At 46.2% G+C, this 20,652-nt stretch overlaps 1 protein-coding gene across 8 annotated transcripts in view; it reads left to right on the forward strand.

Annotated features, from left to right (window-relative positions):
• Positions 1-20,652, forward strand: part of UNC13B (unc-13 homolog B) — a 196,452-nt gene extending 175,800 nt beyond the window's left edge. For 5 of the 8 annotated variants that reach the window (XM_049896494.1, XM_049896495.1, XM_049896499.1 and 2 more), the window contains 19 exons: positions 1,011-1,079; positions 2,475-2,564; positions 2,902-3,030; positions 6,777-6,904; positions 7,544-7,629; positions 11,574-11,700; positions 11,939-12,035; positions 12,266-12,409; positions 12,735-12,812; positions 13,389-13,466; positions 13,693-13,781; positions 14,029-14,181; positions 14,308-14,431; positions 14,540-14,596; positions 14,783-14,863; positions 15,922-16,069; positions 18,460-18,552; positions 18,735-18,894; positions 19,052-20,652. In XM_049896494.1, the coding sequence (XP_049752451.1) occupies positions 1,011-1,079; positions 2,475-2,564; positions 2,902-3,030; positions 6,777-6,904; positions 7,544-7,629; positions 11,574-11,700; positions 11,939-12,035; positions 12,266-12,409; positions 12,735-12,812; positions 13,389-13,466; positions 13,693-13,781; positions 14,029-14,181; positions 14,308-14,431; positions 14,540-14,596; positions 14,783-14,863; positions 15,922-16,069; positions 18,460-18,552; positions 18,735-18,894; positions 19,052-19,337 (2,217 nt within the window). In that variant the 3' untranslated portion in view covers positions 19,338-20,652. The remainder of the gene's footprint in view (positions 1-1,010; positions 1,080-2,474; positions 2,565-2,901; positions 3,031-6,776; positions 6,905-7,543; positions 7,630-11,573; positions 11,701-11,938; positions 12,036-12,265; positions 12,410-12,734; positions 12,813-13,388; positions 13,467-13,692; positions 13,782-14,028; positions 14,182-14,307; positions 14,432-14,539; positions 14,597-14,782; positions 14,864-15,921; positions 16,070-18,459; positions 18,553-18,734; positions 18,895-19,051) is intronic. The other 3 variants (XM_049896496.1, XM_049896498.1, XM_049896493.1) reach the window with 1 other exon arrangement.

Consider the following 20,652-nt stretch of genomic DNA (forward strand, 5'->3'; position numbering starts at 1 on the left):
TCCTACAATGTCAGTAAGTACCTGAGGCTATCCCTTTTCCAGTGTCTGGACTGTTTCCCCTATTCAGGGCATGCCCTTTGCTGGTTTTAAGGTATCTGGGAAGTTGAATCATTAATCAGAATGTCACGTGACTTAAGTTTGACATGAAATGGGTGAATATCTCTGACTCACAACAAAGACTACCTCCTTAGGGATGAAATTGCTGATATCCCAAATCCATTGAGTCTCTGAGCCCTGTTTTTCTGTACTAACCATTTTTGGTTGTTAATAGAGTCTTTCTATTGATGAGTTTATGTCATTGATTAGGCCAGTCAGATATGTGTTCCATTCTGTCTCACTCCATTACGTATTTACTTAATACCTAATGATATATAATATAATCAATATATGAGTTCTGGGAGTCTACGCTAACAGCCTACAGGCACATGGTTCCGCATTTATATATATATTTTTCATAAAAGTCAACTATTAAAATAATGTTGTTTAGTGTTTAAAAAGTATAAACCATCTTCCAAATGGATCAATATTTCTCCCTCCCAACTAGTTTTTTTTTTTTTTTTTTCATTACTGCTAGGCTATAACTGTTACGAGCTACTCCAAGACAGGACACCATGGATTCAGGAACAAGTTGGAGAATATGTTTGGGGTTTCCTTTATTCAATTAATATGAGTTAGTCCCAAAGGGGAGGAGATGCACAGGTCATCTCCTGTTGACTCTTATATAGAAATAGCTATTTTCCCTCCCAGGGACTTGGCTTTCCCCTTGGCAGTATGAGATTTCCCAGTTTTAGAAAGAGCTGCTAAGAGATGGAACAGAGACCACCTATCCCATTTCTCCCCCACATTGTTTGTTCTTCTAACCATGGGCAGGGAAGGATAGAATGGATCCCCAACTCAATGCTGCTCCCATCCTTTCTATTCACCCAAAGGTGATTCTGTTTCTGCTAATGTCTAGGGAGCTCAGAGGTAGGTTATTTCTCTCTTCTCCATTATTTGTTTTCCACCCTCAGAAGGAGAGATTTGTAAAACTGCTGGACCAGCTACATAACTCACTGAGAATTGACCTGTCCACATACAGGGTAAGTGAAGAGATGGCTGTGAGAGTGGGATAACAAACAGTATCAGTTTCAGTCCAGCAAGACTATAAGCCAGTCTTGGCCATTAAGATAGAAAACTGATCTGTGTCATACACACAGATGAGTGGCCAATACCAGTGACAACTGTGGCACTGTAAATCCCAAGGACCACACGGTATGCGAATAGCAGCAAGTAGGGCTGCTTTTATAGGCAGTTAGTTTTTCCAGCCTCACTTATCATTCTACCAGACTCTCTGATGACATTTTCATTAAGGAGTCTCCTGAGGATAATCTCTTCCAGAAATGCCCTTTTAAAAATGAGGTACTTAATTACATTTCCTTCTTGCTTTCTTCCCCTACTCTCCTCGTTTTCCAGAGGTGTGAAAATCTGTCTAGGGGGAGACAGAGTAGCCTGGCTTGGACAAGTATCAGAGGTCATGTCCAATCCTAGTATGGAGGGAGGAAATATATTTATTAGGAGGATGGGTTCCTGGGAGGGAACAGACTAGGAAGATGGGCAGTTTCTCAGTCCCTCCTAGGTTAGATCTTCTTAGAATGGCTTAATCCCTTGCTTTAAAGTGTTGTGAATTTCCAGAACAGGCAGTATACCCACATTAAAAAGTAAGTATAAAAACAACCTCAAAATAAAAAAGAAGCGAGGTTTTGATTATCTGCATTTCTAGGGCTCTCCATTTGCACGAACAATGGAGAGTTTGACTGTATATCTTATATTTGGCATATAAGTAGCCAGTTGAAAGTTTAAAACATTATCCCTTAAAGTGGAGAGTTGCTCAGCCATCTGCCTCCAGCTCTCCGTGGCAGCTTTCTCCTAAAGTTCATGCCAAAGAGAATGAAGTGAGGCATGGCAGGAAGGTCTTAAGGCCTTGGAACTCACTCCAAAAGCAGTTCTGTTCAGAGCTGATCTATCTGCTGGCTACAGAACAGGGAAAGAACTGGGATCTTCTGTACTGAAAGTACTGGTCCTAGATCTCGTCTGGTCTGTAGTGTGGCTATGCTTATATTCCAGGATATACAGTTAGAATGTATTTTTGAAGAGCTCACTGGGTGTAAGAATCTCCACCCAAGAAAAGTGCGTGTGTGTGCAAGTGTGTGTGTGTATCTGTCTGTGTGTTCATTTGTGCAAATGCATGGGAAGTAGGGTTGGGGGAAGGATGTGTTGCTTTCTGGGCTGGGGAATATTAACTGCTTTTGGCAAGGGTCCATCTCTGTCAGTAGGAAAGAGAGGGAGACCTGTAGCATTATAGCTTTTTCTACCCTGCTCAACTAGGGAGAATCCCAGTGGGTGGCCGTCAGGGAAGCTTTTGATTTCATTGCTTTTGGCAGGGAAGGCTTTCATATTCGTCTGTTCCTTTCTTACATTTGCTTGATTCGCAATAGAATAATTTCCCTGCTGGGAGCCCTGACCGGCTTCAAGACTTGAAATCCACAGTGGATTTGCTGACCAGCATTACTTTCTTCAGAATGAAGGTAAGGAATGACTGGGCTGGGTATTGCTGGGCTGGGAATCATTGAGCAGAATAAGTATCATTGGACATAGTTTGAGGCCACAGGTTTCTTCTACTCTAAGCCCACATTTCTATAGACCTGTTTCCTGAGTTACTTCTGAGAAGGCACATAGACCATGGATCAATAAGGATGTGCTGGACAGTTCTCGCATCAGCTGTCCTAGCAACTTCCAGCCCAGGGCAAGGTGCAGGGAGCCATAGAGAGATGAAGGAATCTGGAGTGGTTTAGAGGAATGCTAGAAGGAGATCCCACCCAGATGAGCAGGACTCTGGGCCCATATTTCTCTACTAACTGGCAGGTGCAAGAACTGCAGAGCCCTCCAAGAGCCAGCCAGGTGGTAAAGGATTGTGTGAAGGCCTGTCTGAACTCCACATATGAATATATCTTCAACAACTGCCATGACTTGTACAGCCACCAGTACCAGCTGGTAAGATGCTTGCAATCAAGTGGGGCCATCTGTCAGTGGCTCTTTGGATTCTCGGCTTTCCTTGCTCTGGTCTTGGTGGAAGGGAGCTCAGGGCAAAGTCTTTGAAATTACTGAGGGCGATAGAGTTGTGGACTGTGGACCATTTAGACCATGTGATACATTTGTGGATGGAGAGGGGCTGTTGGACAGGCTCTGACATTCTGAGTTGAACAGAAGTGTTAACAGTAAGTTTTACTTTAGGGCTGAAAAAAGTGAACCTAAATTCTAGCACAATTCAGGGATTGAGTAGGTGAATTTTCACTCCATCCATAAGTCCCTCCTACCCCCAAGATTAATGTGTTTCTGGCTCACTGTGGGCCTCTATGTAGCATCCTGGAGTTCCAGTCTGCTTTCTGAAACCTGTAACTGCCTCTCTGAGCAGCTAGCCCTTGGTAATCTAACTTTTCCCTCTGACAACCGTGCATTGCTGACCCTGTCCTTCTGTGAGGCTTAACTACTTTACCTATTCTAGGTTGGCATCCTAACTCAGTACCTGGTGACTTTGTACATTTCTCTAGATCCTTCCAACAGTGTCCTTCTCTCTCATTTCAAAGCCAGGGCTCCCTCTAGGCCTATCAGCTCGATTACAGTTCCCATCTTAGGAATGTCTTGATGACCACACATTTGCAGAGTATATTCCCTTCAGTCCAATGAATATGTATTGGATGTTTGTTCTGGGACAGGTCACTTTCCCTGAACTGTAGGAATACAGAGCCAAGAAAAGCATAGTGTGCTCCTTCAGCAAGTTTAGAATCTTATGGGGAGATATCTAAGCAAATACTTAACTCCAATCAGAGCAGTCTGTTAGAAGAGCCTTGAGAAATTGAAGGGATTCCACAGAAGAAGTCACTCCTGATCAGATATCAGGAAAACCTACATAAAACAATGGGTATTTGAGATAGGCTTTGAAAGGCAGTAGGATTTGTACAGCAGATGATAAAAGGACAGGTTAAATTTCTTGGACATTTACCCTTTAATGAGAACATCCAATTTGTAATGCTTCCTAGGAGTACCTTGTTGTTGTTAGGTGTTGTCGAGTCGATTTTGACTCATAGTGACCCCATGTGACAGAGTTGAACTGCCCCACAGGATTTTCTTGGCTGTAATCTTTATGGAAGCTGGTCACCAGGTCTTTCTCCCGCAGAGCTACTGGGTGGGTTTGAACCGCCAGCCTTTCAGTTAGCAGCCAAGCACTTAACTGTTTGCACCACTAGGGCTCCAGGAGCACCTTAAAACTAAAACCTGTTGCCATCGAGTCAATTCTGACTCATAGCAACCCTATAGGACATGGTAGAACTGCCCTATAGGGTTTCCAAGGAGCAACTGGTAGATTTGAACTGCCGACCTTTTGCTTAGCAGCTGAGCTAATCTTAAGCCACTAGGACACAGAACACCTTAGTGAAGAATAAAATCTTATTAATGCTGCCTCCTCTCATTCCCAAATATACTTTTTATACAGCCATATCTTTGAGACATCCTCTCTTTAAGGTTTATAAAACCTCCCATTGGTTCTGAAGTCCATGGGAGGTTTTCCCAGGGTCTTTGTTTTGCTTGCTACACTCTTTTTGTTATCTATCTGCGGATTCTCTCTGGTTGGGGGAGAACACTATTCTTAGCTTAGATATTTCAACCATGCAAGGGGCTGTCTGAATATTTGGGCTCTATTCCCTAATATGAGATGAACCTGACTTTGAAAGAGGACTTTAAACCATTCAGGGGCTTTTTGTAGTCTTTGTACTTTGCTAACTTTGTACTTTGCTAACTGATTTTTACTTTCTCTCACTCTCATTTCTCGTTATTTATTATTTAGATTGAAGTAAACTCTTGGTATACTTTAGATTTTTCATCTATTGACTTCGGTCATTGGTTTATTCCTCCATCTGTTCATTTAACAAACTGAGCAGTAGGGGTATTAAGTTAACTTAGACATGTCTCTGCCTTTAGGGAGCTCATAGTTTGGTGCAAGTAGGGAGCAAGGTATTACATTCATTGTTTCTTATTATTGTTACTACATTTTATTGTAGTTGTCTGTAAGTCTATACCAGAGGTTCACAGAGTATGCTCTGGGAACCCAGGGGAAGGGTATCTAACCAGACCAGGAGTGTCAAGGAAAACTTCTCAGAAGAAGTAAAGCTCAACCTGAATTGTGAGAATGAGTAGAAATTAGCTAAGAAAGGAGCAGGTGTTGGGGTTTGGGGGAAAGAGAGCCAAGAGAAATACCATGTACAGAAAATAGAATGTTTGGAGGCATAGAATTATGAATGGGTATGTTCATTTAAGGACATGTAAGCAATATAATTAGATCATTTACAGCATCGGACTTTGGAGTTCAACCATCTGGCATCAAATCCACTAGCTTCATGACCTTCGGCAAGTTATGTGACCTCTCTGTCCTTCAATCTCCGTATCTGTAAAATGAAGGCAATAATAACTTCTACCTTAATGGAATTCTTATGAAGATTAAATGAAATCATGTATGTAAAGTTGTTACTCAAGTGCCTGGCACATAATAAGCAATAAATGGTGGTGGTAGTGTGATGATGGTGGTGAAAAGAGTAAGAGGTTGAGAGATGGGCCATATTCTGAGGGATCTTTGTGTGAAGCTAAGGAGTTTATACTTTATTGAAGGCTACTGAAGGGCTTTAAGCAGAGATGTAGCACCGTGAGATTTTTCTTGTAGAAAGGTCACTGATAGCTGCATGGAAGGTGGATTGGATTGACAATCAAAGTCCAGTTAGGGGTTTTTAATGATAAGAGCCTAAGCAAGGATAGTGGCAGAAAAAGTAAAAGGAAGACATGCATTTAAGTGATATAAAGAGGTAAAGTCAACAGGCTGTAGACTCTGTCCTGGTTTCTAGTAACTTCCTGGTAATGCAGTCTCATTAGGGACTGTGGGACCTTTTGATGAAATATGACATCTCACATAAAAGTACTTTCCTTATCCTTCTGGGTTGCTTTACCCTTGCCTTTCTCCTTTTGTTTTGTGCCAGTGGGAGATTTTGTCTGTTCCAGCCTCCCTGTGGCCAGGGACAAGTGGAGTTGCTGCTCCATTCCTCAGATCCACAATTGTATTCCCCTGATTTTTTTTCTCCACCAAGGCCTTTTCTTATCCAACTAGACAAATGGCTTCCTAAATGCAGATCTTCCCCCTAATTACATTCAGGGATCAAAGGAAGTCCCACCCTGCTGATGGTTAGGCTGGCCTGCATGCTAGCTGTGTGCAGTGGCTCCTGCAAGACTTGGAAAGAATGTCTCAGAGTTGAGATGTCTATGTATGGCATGGACAGGGAGGGGGCTGTCAAAGGAGGGATACCATTAGAAGAGGAAGGCTGCCAATGGGGGTCACATGGAATTAGACCTACTTGGTGAGCCTGGAGGGGCTGTTCACTTCAGCCAGGGAGTTACTATACCCATAGTAACTGAGAAAACAAGGAATAGGACAGATCTTTATGTCTCCTGACTGAAGTATCAGAGCAGTGCCCTGGAGCTGGGGAGAGAAGTTCTCAGGGATGGACTCATTGTGTCCAAGAGACCTCCCAACAGTCCCCCTTTTGACAGAACAGAGGAAGTCTTGTGGAAGATATGTTCTAGGAGAGAAAGGACCCTTCTTCTTAGGAGGGGGTAGGGAAGAGAAGAGAAAGGAACATTGAAGACACTCTCCACATTCAACTCTGACTCTAAACTATCACTGTCTCCTCTGGAATAAGAAGCAGGAGCTGCCTCCAGAGGAACAAGGGCCCAGCATTCGGAACCTGGATTTCTGGCCCAAACTCATCACACTTATTGTGTCAATCATAGAGGAAGATAAGAATTCCTACACACCTGTTCTCAACCAGTAAGTATCATCCCACTTGGTCCTGCCTGGTTGGTGGTTGGTCTGTCCATGTGTTTAACAGCCTCTTTCTTTCCTATCTCTATGTGTTTGCAGTGCTACATCTTCCTCCTGTCCGTCCATCTGTCCCTCTGTCCCTTATATCTGTCTGGGTAACTGTTTCTGGAGACAGGTGTGAAGCGTAATGGCAGGTCCTGCCCAGCCTGAGCCAGCCTCCCTGGAGTGAGAGGCCTCTGGGACTATGGCTGCCATAGGAACCCCAGGGGACCCAGAGACCATGTGTGTATGTGTCTGTCCACTGTGAATAAAGTAGGCCTTCTTATAGCCCATCCCTTTGCCCTTTCTCCTCCAGCCTATTTAGCCTGGGTCTTCCTTCCAGCTTCAACCCTTCCCCCCTGGGTCTCAATTTCCTGCTTTTTGGTCATCCTCTCCCCTGGACCTACTTTGTCTGAGGGGATCCTCTGCCCTCCCTCTTGTCCTACCACTAGCCCCTGGTCCCTTTTCTCTAGATTGAGCCTACCCCTATTCTCTAGGCTTCTCTCTTTAGTCTGATCTCTAAGAACTAGGCACTTTAGCCTTGGAATCAATTGAATCAAATGGATCTTGCCTTCTTCTCTGACTGTGGCTTCTTCTGTCATCCAGGTTTCCTCAGGAATTGAATGTGGGAAAAGTCAGTGCAGAAGTGATGTGGCACCTGTTTGCCCAAGACATGAAATATGCACTGGAGGGTAAGGGTCTGTCCAATTCAGTGGGCTGCCAGGTCCCTAGCCCAAGAACCTTATTCCCTGTCCCTTTCTTCTCTCAGACAACTACAAGTTCTGGGTGAATAGTACATTGAGAAACCAGAGGAATTCTAGGCATGGTGGGAGGTAGACCTCATGAGGCCTTGGCTGGGAAAAGCTTCAATCAAATAATATTGAAAATGGCTATGTGGATATAGGTCCCTCTTTCCAGCTTTGGACTGAGTGTCTGCTCAAGACTTTCCCAGCCCAGATGATCCACTCCCCATATTGGGTGCTCTTAAATGGCCCACTCCCAGGAGAATGGTCTTGCATAACTTATCTTTACAGTTCTAAAGAATCAAGGAACCTTAAATACATAAATAAAGTTATTTTCTTGTATTGGGGGCTGCTTGGCCTGGGTTTCCTTGAAAGCTGCTCTGGATCGGTATGGTAGAGCCAGAAAAATACTTCCCTTACCCCTCCTATAGAGCAAGGCCACAGACAAATTACTATTCATCTCATTCATTCACCTTATCCTTTTATTCATTTATTGGTTCACACTTCCTCTGTATCAGATCTTCCCAATGGTACCCATCTGGCTCATATATTTAGCCACATTTCCTGTTTATTTTTATCAGTGTATCTCATCAGTCTGTGAAAGTGGATCTAGAAGGAGGGGGAACAGTCTGAGGCAGGGACAAAGTAGTCTGGATCTGTTTTTTGGGTAGAGTGGCAGGGATAACTAGGTAACCCTCAGACTCTTAAACTCTTGAGGTTTAGAATCAATGAGTCTTGAGATTGAAAGGGACCTTGAAGATCTGTGTAAGGTTTGAGACAACCACAGGCTACACACACACAGTGTATATATAATTCAGTCCCAGAGCAGTGATCACACTGGATCAGCCCATTGAGGAGGTCAGCTATCTGTCTCCCTCAGGCAGCACTCAGTGAGCCCGACGGGGCATGTGGTTCCAATTATGCTAGGTACTGTGCTAATTGCTAGAGCCCCAATGAGATGAATAAGGCATAGTCCCAGCTCTTGGGGAACTTACAGACCAGTATGGAAAATAGACCTATAAATTGGCAATTACAATACAAAGTTACAAGTGCTACAAAAGAAATGAGGATGTAACCTACATTCAGAAGGCCAGGGAAGGCTTCCTGGAAGAGGTGATGTACAAACTGAAACCTGAAGGATGATAGGACTTATCCAGTGGCAAGAGAGAGTGATAGTGACAGGAAAGGGAGACAGAACATTTCAGGCAGAGGGTTCAGCATGTTCAAAGGTCTGGGGTCTAGAGAGAGAGCTGTTATGCTTGGGGAACTGAAAGCTGTAGTTCTGTGTGGCTAGCCCTTTAGAGTGCAAGGGAAGAGATAAATGAGAGATGGGGCTGGAGAGGTAGGACAGAGCCAGATCATAAAGGAGGTTGTGAGCTTTGATTAGGCTTTTGGACCCTATCCTGAGGCAGATGGGAGTCACTGAAGTATTTTAAGCAAGGGAGGGACATTATCAGATTTATAATATAGAAAGGCCACTCACTCTGGCTACAGTCTAGAGAATAGATCGGAGGGGGAATGACCAGTTTAGAGGCTGTTGTAAGCCACGTTGGAGATGGCAGTGATGAGAACTAGGTAAGCAACAGTGCTGCTAGAAAGAAATTCACAGATTCCAGAATATTTTAGAGGTAAAATCAGTAGGGATTGGTGATTTAACGGGAAGTGAGTAAAGAGGAAGAAGGAAGACTTGAGGATGATGCTCAGCATTGAACAAGAGGGTAAGATTAATTGGTAAACTCTGTTCACCTTCAGCTGGAGATGTTAAGATGGTAAGAGATGGGATGAGAGCTCAAACCCAGGCAAAGTGAGATGCTCCATCAAAATCTCGTGTAGGTATTACCAGGACCTGATTTGGGGGAGATACCAGCAAAGGGAATAGTTGAAATCACAAGATTGAAAGAACTCTTCAAGGATGAAAGATAAATGGAGGGAAAACAATGGAAGTCAGGGGGCAGAAGAAGGTTACAGATAAATGATTTCGACTTCTGCCAGATTAACCCCCACCATCACCATCACCTCCAGAATCAACCTTGAGCAACTTTACTGAAACGTGGTTCCCTGGGACTTGTTAGAACAGTTTAAGGTGTGACCAGCGTTTCAGCACTTATCCTGTTGGTTTTTGTGTCACAGAAGTTAATGTAGGATCTGGGGTTTGAGGCCAGAATACAGACAATGGGTTCAGCAGTGAAAGTGAGAATTATATATGCTGTACCTTCAGGGTCCCTAGAAGAATGCAGTTAGAGAGCTCTGGAGTGATGGGGCAGCCCTGACCACACTTCCACACAGGAAGGAGGAGGACCCTCCTAGTGGTACCTTTTTATGGTTCTAGGTTCTTGGCTGGTTCATGGACTTTAAGGTGTGGGGTGGATGAAACGGGGTAATCCTTGAGAGGATCTCTCTGATGTCCCTGATTTTTTCACTCTTTTTGTTGCTCATTGGTATCTGTTCTGTCACAAGCAACCACTGTCATTCATATACGAAAAGTCCTCTTTCTGGGTGGTAAGAACTTTTGGTTGTTGTTCCTTTGCCTCTAGTTTTATCCCTTTTTCTCTTCTCTTGCTGACTGCTTCATAAAAAAAAAAAAACAAGAAAAAAAGACTGCAAATGCAGCTTCAGGTTGAGATGGTGCTGCCTGCAGTGCCAGGAGATAAAATTCCTGGAACCGGGAGCCCTTTGAGGTTGAACCTGGGCTTCCATTTCCTTCTTCAGTGTCTGCTGCACTAATTCACAAGGGCCACCTGCCCCAGACTGGTTGTTTTACCTTGACTTGGAGGAGCATCAGCCATAGCAACTCAAAACTGAGCAATAGGGCCCCCAAGGACACTGGCCTTCCCTTTTCTGTTGTTCAGTGCTCTCTCTCATTTGCTTGCTTTTAACTTATATGGAAACCCTGGTGGTGTAGTGGTTAAGTGCTACGGCTACAAACCAAGAGGTCGGCAGTTCAAACCCGCCGGGCGCTCCTTGGAAACTCTATGGGGCAGTTCTACTCTGTCCTATAGGGTCGCTATGAGTCGGAATTGACAGGAGGGCACTGGGTTTGGTTTTGGCTTGGTATATGTCAGCACACAACTGGCCTTTATTATTCAAACTAATGCTTCAATTAAAGGTGATGGATGAAGAATAGTTGTGGGTGTGGCCAGTGCTGCAGACTCCCTGAGCAGGCTGTGGGTAATCTTTGCCCTAGATTTTCCAGAAGGCTCTGGAGATTCAGCTGGATGATCTTTCAAGTCCATAATAAGTGTCCCATTTTCTGCAGCATGAGGGCCCTTTCATCTGGCTGTGTTTCCATGGTTTCCAAACAGACTATTCTTATTTGCATACTTCTCAGAAAGCTCCTCTTTTTCAGTATCTCAGCTCTGCTTTAGAGCCCTTCAGTTTACCTCAAGATGCTGTTACACCATGGCTGCTCAACCACTCTTGTCAGTTTGGGCCCACTTTGGTTTTCCCTGTCTCTGAAGTTGTCATTGACTTGTTCACTCCATGTACAACTCATCTCTGTATTTAAACCCAGTCTGAGGGAATGGCCTAGCCACTAAGACAGAAAAGGGCTGGAAAACCATGATCCATATCCAGTCTCAGGCAGTCTCCCCTCTAACCAGCATCAGCATCCACATTCCTTTCTCCTCTTCTTCACCAGGAGCCAGTGACCTCACTTGGAACTTCTAAAAGCTAGAGCAGGAAGACTGTAGGCCTTATCTGGCTTACTCTAAATGAAGATTTGGGCCAGGATCTTAGAGAGTTACTGAGTACAGTGCTGGTGTGGGGAGATGGTTGTGAGGAGGTTGGGAGTCACCCCTGATAGAGCCACCCAACCAGATCAGCTGCCTTGGGAAAGCTCAGAAACCATGGCCTCTACTGCCAGGATCTGACCCATCCTTCCTCCCCATCACTAGAGCATGAGAAAGACCGGCTGTGTAAGAGTGCCGACTACATGAACCTGCACTTCAAGGTGAAATGGCTCCACAATGAATACGTTGGAGATCGGCCTGCTCTCCAGGGGCAGGTGCCTGAGTACCCAGCGTGAGTTTTTACATGGGCACTGATAAGGGAAGGGAAGATAATTCCTTTGGCTTAGGTGGTGGCAGGGGCCAATATCCCTAGTTCAGTGCAGCAAGCCTGTTCTTGGCACTCCTATAAAAAGAGAAGAGGGTCAAGCCATGTCCTACCTTCCAGAAGATCCCAGTGTGGTAAAGATGTCAGACACAAGGCATAAGCCAACCAATAGCTCCAACCTCCAATTCTTCTTCTCTGGCTGCAGGTGGTTTGAGCAGTTTGTGCTGCAGTGGCTGGATGAGAATGAGGATGTGTCTGTGGAATTCCTGCATGGGGCCCTGGAACGAGATAGGAAAGACGGTGTAAGTTTGGAGCTTGGAATGTGCAGGGGTCAGATCAGGTCTCCAGCAATTAGCTGTCTGCAGAAGTTCTTGGGTTTTGGCCAGCATGGCTATCCCTGGCCTGCAGAGTCCCTAAGGAGGGCTATTGAGGGCCATTGATCCCCCCTGTTGGGTAGAGCCCTTTTGAGCCCTACAAGCTTGGGGAAAAGATAACAGCTGAGGACAGTTACCCTGTGTGTGGCCTTGTTTAGTTCCAGCAGACATCAGAGCACGCACTCTTTTCCTGTTCTGTGGTGGACGTCTTCACACAGCTCAACCAGAGCTTTGAGATCATCCGGAAGTTGGAATGCCCAGACCCTAACATCCTTGCCCACTACATGAGGAGATTTGCTAAGGTGACCATGACCCTCCCTCCCCCTCCCCTTTGCCACCACTACCACCACATTCACAGCCTAGTCACAGGCCTGAGTTCAGCCTTTCTGCAAGGTGGCCTTCAGGTAAAGCCTAGCATTATTCCCTTCTCCTTTGTGTGTGTCTGGGACAGATGGATGGGTCTGTCTCAATACTGCTCTGGGGTTGAGAGGGAGCTTTGTCTCTTACTGTGCAATTCCCCCTTCAGCTCCTTGTTATTGATCTGGGATGAGATGAGGGGCCTCAGGCAAGACCCCTGTGGGGATACCTAAGGGCTCCCTCTCCTTTCCTTTTCTCCTCTCTTATTAGACCATCGGGAAAGTGCTGATGCAGTATGCAGACATCTTATCAAAGAACTTCCCAGCTTATTGCACCAAGGAAAAACTGGTGAGGGTCAGACCCTGAGGCCCTTAGAGGAAAGCAGTGGAGGACATTTGAATCCTTCTTGCTTTTGAGGTTGTCCTCAGAGCTCAGGGTTGGGGTGATGCTCGTGACTTCTGATTCCCACCAGTGCTTTGCTCCCTGGCCTGTCTGTTTCTCTGGTTATCTAGCTATCTAGCTGGCTGTAATGTAGTCCCTTGAGGTCTATGCCACAAAATGATAAAAACTTGACCAGGAGTTCCTCTGAGCCTTCCCTTGGTATTTTATCCTATATAAGCTAGGCTTTGTTTAGTCTTTTTTTCTTAAATGAAAAAAATTTAAAACATTCAAAAATTACGAAGGCTAGTACCTTGAACACCTGTGTACCCACTGCCCAGCTTAAAAAACAAAATATTTGCTTCTAGTCTTCTTTCAGGAATTGCTTGATTTGACTCCAGATCACAATGCTTAGAGAAAGGCCTACGTGATATGTACTGTGAATTCCCTGTGGCTTTCAGCTAGTGTGAGGAGGGGAGGGACTCTAGGCTACTGGGTTTTGTGCTGAAAGGAGCCAAGATTCAGCAGCTCCATCTGTCTCCAAAGCCCTGCATCCTGATGAACAACATGCAGCAATTGAGAGTACAACTGGAGAAAATGTTTGAAGCCATGGGAGGCAAGGAGGTAGGTCTTAGGGTTTGGTGCCTCTGTACCTCTACACCTCCCTTTATTCTTGAGCCCCCTGGCCACAGAACTGTACCCTTTCTCAAACTAGCCTGGGGTCTGGGCTGACTTGAGTTGAGAGATTTGAGTAGGCATTGGGATAAAGGCCCTAGGAAGAATGGGGACATAAGAGTGGAGAAGAGGCTAAGACAACCAGCTTAGCCAAGCCTACCTTTTATGGATACAGCTGGACCCTGAAGCTGCAGACAGTCTGAAGGAGCTTCAGGTGAAACTGAATACAGTTCTGGATGAGCTCAGCATGGTGTTTGGAAACAGGTCAGTGGCTTCAAAACACAATGGACTTACCGGCCCTCAGAGCCAGGAGTGGTCTCTGGCCAATCCCAAAGTCCGTCCTCCACACCTGTCTATCCAGCTGCAGGTGTTTAGATCTTCCCTCTACTCCTCTGCCTGTCTTTGCTGGAGCTGCACCACAAGCATGCTAGAATGGTACCAAATAGCTGGTGCAGCTCCAGGGCAGTGTGTGTTTCGGGAGGGGAGGGCTGCACTGTGGGCACATGTGTAGTTTCCAGGTGCGGATTGATGAGTGTGTTCGACAAATGGCTGACATCCTGGGCCAGGTTCGGGGCCCAGGGAATGCATCCCCCAACGCCAGGGCCTCAGTGGCTCAGGATGCAGATAGTGTGCTCCGGCCTCTCATGGACTTTCTGGATGGCAAGTGAGTATAGCTCTCAAGACTATCCTGTGAGGATAAGCAAGGCAGAAGGAGGCAGACAGAGGAGTCTCTCTGGGAGGGAGGCTCTCAAACTCTGGCCCTGGCCTCACCTGTTGCCTGGGCTTGCAGCCTGACACTCTTTGCCACTGTGTGTGAGAAGACGGTTCTGAAGCGGGTACTGAAGGAGCTATGGCGAGTGGTAATGAACACAATGGAAAGGATGATTGTTCTACCCCCACTCACTGACCAGACGGTAAGGACACTTCTTTCCACTTCCTCTTACTGTCTCCCTTCCCCTCATTCCCCACTTCCTGATCAAGTTGGGAGTGTTCTGCTTTTGTCTGATCCCCTGTCTGCTTAGGGTACCCAGCTGATCTTCACTGCGGCCAAGGAGCTAAGCCAGCTTTCCAAACTCAAGGTGGGTGTGGGGTCCCCCTGACAGACATGGTTCTTCTGAGACTATGGGGGAAGGGAACCTGGAGGGAGGAGATTTGAGCTTTGAGGCTGAAGAGGAAGGAAAGGAGAGGAACATGTAGTTGTGGGGGCAAGGTTTTCATGACAGCCCCAAGCTATCCTGACACTGCTGCATTCTCTGCTGTTCCAGGACCACATGGTGCGAGAGGAAACACGGAGTCTCACTCCCAAGCAGTGTGCAGTTCTTGACCTTGCCCTGGACACCATCAAGGTGGACATCTCCTCTTCCAGACAATCTTACTAGCATACTTGTCCCGGCATTCTACTCTAGCAGACCAAGAGTCCTCAGGGCTTTTGCCACTCCACATCCAGAAAAGATTGATTTTTATGTTTGCTACTTTCTCTGCTATGCCCATATTGCTTCCTTCAACTTTCTTCCAAGATTGTTGGGAGCAACCAAAAAGATACCTCCTGTGTGGTCTCAAATGACTCACCATTGACCCAGGGCACTTATTCCTAAGTTCTAAGGGCAATTCAGTTCACTTAGTTCCTCATTGCCATTCCTAAGTATTTCCCACTAGAAATTAATCTTCCAGATTTTAATACTCCAAATCTGACTGACGTTCTTTTCTTCCATTTAAGTATAAAGTCATTTGAGTTTTCAAAGGATTTCTTCCTACCATCCTTTCATTCATTCATTTAATTGTGGAGCTTATATACCAGGCACTATCCATTATGAAGGATACAAAGAAAATCAGATATGATTCCTAACCTGATAAGATGCTTATCATCCAGTTTGGAAGTAATAAGGCAAGTACATACAAACTGTGATTCAAGGCATTTGGGAGAGGTTTGTCATAGGTACAAAGCTTTCTAAGGGTCCAGAGGGGCAAAAGAGCACTTCTGGTTATTCTTCCTGCCTGAAATGGTTCTAGTTCATATCTTTGCCTGTCCTGATTGACCCATCCTTCAAACACCACCTCCAGGAACCCTTTCTTGCTGAATAGCTCCCTAGCCCCCACCACTAAATACCCAAATAATACAACCTTGTATGACATTTTATTGTGAATGTACTTGTCTTCATCTCATCCATCCCTTACCAGACTGAGGGATGGATAGTTTACCCTAAGACCATGACTCTTGCTTTCTGAGGATATTCCTGACCTTATTGTTTATTAAAGGGCTTATTGTCCTCACCACTCCCTCCTGGCTTCTTCCATAATTTGCTGAGCCTCTGCTCAGACATGATTTCTCCAAGGACAGTGTTGGGGAGTGGCCATGTCTATAAGGGGATGAAGCAGTAGTAGTAGGTACTTGTTTGTGTTGCAGCAATACTTCCACGCAGGAGGCAATGGACTGAAGAAAACTTTCTTGGAGAAGAGCCCAGATCTGCAGTCTTTACGCTATGCCCTGTCTCTGTACACACAGACCACAGACACACTCATCAAGACCTTTGTGCGTTCCCAGACTGCCCAGGGTAAGCCCCCAAGGACTTTGGGCCCCCACCTCCCCTTCCTGATACATTTCTGTCCTCCACTCCCTAGGAAGAATCCAGTTATTTATTCAGAGAGCCCTTCAAACAGATACCAGGATTTCTTGAGAGAGCCTAACACTTAGCCCCCACCCCATACCTATACTAGACTCCATCCCATACCCATACCAGACAGGAGAATAACAGGAGCCTAGAAATTGTGCCTGAGATTTTTCTCCAGACTTTGTCTGGTCAGTGCATGTTTATTAAGCTCAAGGAGTATACGCTGCCCGGTATGGGGTGAGAAGAGGAAAAATCTGAGGAAGTATTGAGAATGAGTGTTTGGGATACTCGTGAACATTCATAGCTTTGGCTGGGAGTTGTCCCGGAAAGAGAGAACAAAAGACTCTCCAGAGTCACCACTGTGGTGAATGAGAGGCAAACCATGGGCATAATGGGAGGGAGGGCACAGCTCCTGCGACACTGTGCACAGCTATGGCCCCAGCCTCATGGGTGGTGCTAATGCACAGGGACCCAAGCAGGTGGTTTTCTCCCAGTGATTTCCAGTCCTCAGAACCCTCCCTCCCTCTAGCTAGGCCTGTCTGTAACAAAAGACGTCTGCATTGGTGTGGCTCACACTGAAATTCTGACCCTGACCCTGGAGCAGGGCCCTCCAGGGAGGGACTTTCAGGCATATTTGTCATAGCTTGTTCCAGAGAAACCTAGGCATGCTGCCTGGGAGAGTGAACCTAGTGGAGGGAGGGGGAAGGCATAGACCTTACTGAGTTGTGGATCTGGAGCACAGAGCTGACCTGGAGAGGAAGAGGGATCTAAGCAGCTAGACCTGAGTAGAGGGAGGTGAGAAAATGAAAGGGACCTACAGTACTGCTCCATCTTCCACATCTGTTCTTATCTCCAGTCCAAGGTGGGAAGAAAAGAGAGCAGAAGTAGCTATGTGTCTTGGTCAAGGGGACAGGGACAACTTTTACAGAGCTGAGTACATGCAAAGGCCTATTCAGGGATGGTTTGGGTTAATCCAGAAGGGCTTTTTAGAAACACTGAGCTTTAAGCTAGACATAAAGATAAGAAGGCAGATGTGGGGACTTTCAAGTAAGAATTGTGGATGCAGGGAAAATCCAAATGTGTATGTGTGTGTTCTCTACCTCTTGCTGTGTCATTTAAGGGCCAAGGAAAATAAAACCTGCAACTTCTCTCTTGCCTGCCCCACTGGTCTCAGACACCTCTCCGGCTTCTCTTCTGCCCATAATTTGGTTGATCTCTAAGCTCTGGAGTCTAATTTGCAGCATTCAGGCACTGATCCCTGCTCTTTGATTCCCCTCTCCACCCAACCCCTGTCTCCGTGCTCCCTCAGAATATGTGTAGAGCTGCTCTGAATGGCTGTTAACTCCTTAGACCTCTAACTGATTCTTCTTTCATTGTTCTACTGCTGCTACTACCTCTCGACTTGCCTGTCCTCACGCAGTGCATGATGGGAAAGGTATTAGGTTTACTGCTAATGAGGACATTCGACCAGAAAAGGGTATGTTATACACTATGCAGATGTGAATCTAACATGGGATAGTCTAACAAGGGCTAACACTGACTCCTGTGAACTACAGTTAAGTTCTTCATGTTGGGAGGTGGGAGCAGTAAACCAGGTTCAAAGTTCAGAAGCTCTACCCAAACTTTTAGAGATGGGAGATTTTGTCTTCCAGCCCAAGAAGGGGTTAACAATAGTTCTGCCATCAGAACCCTCTAATCCGCCCCCCCACCCCCGCCCCAAGAATATGCTGTTCAGGGTAATGGTATTTTCCCAAAACAGAGTGAGGCCTCTGCTGAAGGTTGCCTGCACATTGGCTCTTTCCAGAGATTGGGATTGGGCATTGTTCTATGGAGGGGTCCAGGTTTGAGTAGGACAAAGTATTTTCTGAGCAGAGCAGCCTCCCAAGCAGGGGCCTCCAGAAACCCTCGAGCAGGTAGTGGTTTTGGCCAGAAAGAGAACCACATTATTCCACTAGACAAACCATATGGTAGACACAGTTCCAAGACACAGCTACAGGGTGACAGTTCTGTCTTTCCCAACATCTTGCAATGAAAAACTCTTCACCCTAGGAGATAGGAGAGGTTTGGGAATCCTGGGAGATTCCTGGTATATTTTTGTAAGAAGTTCAGCCTAAGATGTTATCAGCCTAACTTCGTTATAATATGTAACCTCATTCTTTCTCCTTTTTCTTTCCCTTCTCCCATTGCCTACTTCCGTGTGGTTGTTGTGGGTCATTGTTTCTTGCTTTAGAGTGTAGGGTGGTGGCCTCCTAACTCCTCAGTTTTACCTAAATAATTAGGCCTGAAGTCCTAGAGTTCCTAATGCGGGATTCACCTGTCCTTTTGTCCCTTAGGGTCTGGTGCGGATGATCCTGTGGGAGAAGTCTCTATTCAAGTGGACTTGTTTACACACCCTGGTACTGGGGAGCACAAGGTCACAGTGAAAGGTGAGGGGCATGGAGTTACAATCCCTGACTTTTTTCTGCTCAGTGGCCTTTCTCAGCTGTCAAAGGCAAGGGCTGCTAATCCCAGCCTTCCAGCTCAGCCTTCCTCCAAATGGATTGCCCCCTGGGGCTCAAGAACTGGGAAGACCTGGTGGGATCCCTCACAGGTTTCCCTTATTTGGCAGTGGTGGCTGCTAATGACCTCAAATGGCAGACAGCGGGTATGTTCCGGCCCTTTGTGGAAGTGACCATGGTTGGCCCACACCAAAGTGATAAGAAGAGGAAGTTCACAACCAAGTCCAAAAGCAACAATTGGACTCCCAAGTACAATGAGACATTTCACTTGTAAGTTACGGGGGTGGAGGGCCTACAGGACTTGGATGGGAATAAACTGGGGGGTTAGAAGATGAGAGGGGAGGGATGGGCTGGATGGCAGGCTGGGGTGAACTCAGTTGAAGGCTCCTTCAGCTTTGGCCTCCTGTCTTCCACCCTGTGCTCACAGCCTCCTGGGAAATGAAGAGGGGCCAGAGGCCTACGAGCTGCAGATATGTGTGAAGGATTACTGCTTTGCCCGGGAGGATCGCGTGCTGGGGCTGGCTGTGATGCCTCTGAGGGATGTGGCAGCCAAGGGCAGTTGTGCCTGCTGGTGTCCCTTGGGCAGGAAGATCCACATGGATGAGACAGGCATGACCATTCTCCGGATTCTGTCTCAGAGGAGCAATGATGAGGTGGCCCGAGAGTTTGTGAAACTAAAATCGGAGTCTCGCACCACAGAGGAGGGAAGCTGAGCACCTTTGTCCCCTGTGCCAACCAGGCAGCACCACTTCCACAAATCAGGGCCGGTGAGAGTTAGCTATGTAGCCAGCTTAGGGTCCTTGTAGTAAAGACGCTGACTCCTTCAGTTAAGGTTATTTAAGGGAAAAACGGGTGATGAGGGTATGGCTTTCACAGAAAGGGCCATGAATCCCTGACCAGCAGGCCTGAGGTGCTAGGAACTGGGCTGTGAGAGTTACCAAATAGGGAGATTTTTCATAAAGAGAGAGAGACAGACATTCCTGAGAATGTTAGTCATTCTTGGTAGACACTCCTTCACTCTACACCCCTATTTCTAACCACTCTCCCTACCATACCTTATCCAGTTAGTCACATACACACCAATCATTAGAAGAACAAGTTTAGAAGTTCTAGAGCTTGTTCCTGGCTGGCTAGGTAGTCACTTAAGCCTACAGATATCATTTGAGCCCTGTAGTCTGGACTGGGGTGTGGCCACAGCAGGAACACACAGAATTCAGACTGTCCCTTGAGCAGAATCCACCGATTTTCTGTGGCTCCAATGTGAACAAGGCTTTGAAACTGAACAAGATGCCTTCCAGAAATGAGCTGTGCTAACCCACATCTCAGATTATATGTCATGAGTAGAGCCAGGTTCACACGGTGCTTCAGAGACCTGAGCAGAATATTCGTTGGAACCCAAGCGCTAGGGTCCACCTGCCTGGGAGTCCCCCTACCTCACTCCTGTAGGGCAGGGGAGTGATGCTTCAGGACATAGGAGGCTATTCTTATGTGAATGGACCTCAGGGGTACCTGATGGACCCAGGAGAGAGGGCTGTATTTCTTTCTTGGATAGGCCCTGAACAAAGCCCAAAACTGTGGAGTCCAGTATAGAAAGATTCCCCCTCACCTATGGCCTCTGCCTTCTGGCTGTCCTCCAAACCTTACAGAAAGAATCTAGCCTTTGAACTCTCCTGTTTTCATCTGGGTCAACTGCTGTTCCCCTCACAGATGTTTACCCCTACAGAAGGAAGTTGGAATATGATCCCTTTGTGCAGGCTGGATGGAAAAAAAAGGGGCCTCAATATTCCCTGGGAGGTCAGAGACAAACTCTTTCAGGGGTCGTACAGCCTTCCCAGGCCTTTGTTCAGAGATGTGATACAATCTTTGGATCGCCTCGGTAGCAGCCTCCTGGACTTCCTGAGGAACTCAGCATTTTCCACAGCTGTACTGGCCATTACATGAAACAAGAAACCAGGCATCTTTGTTATTGTTAATTATTGTATGTGCCATTGTGAAATTATAGGCTAGTCTGTAATAAATTATCTTGTA

The sequence above is a fragment of the Elephas maximus genome, chromosome 9, assembly GCF_024166365.1.
Source record: "Elephas maximus indicus isolate mEleMax1 chromosome 9, mEleMax1 primary haplotype, whole genome shotgun sequence".
In the NCBI taxonomy this organism is placed as follows: Eukaryota; Metazoa; Chordata; class Mammalia; order Proboscidea; family Elephantidae; genus Elephas; species Elephas maximus.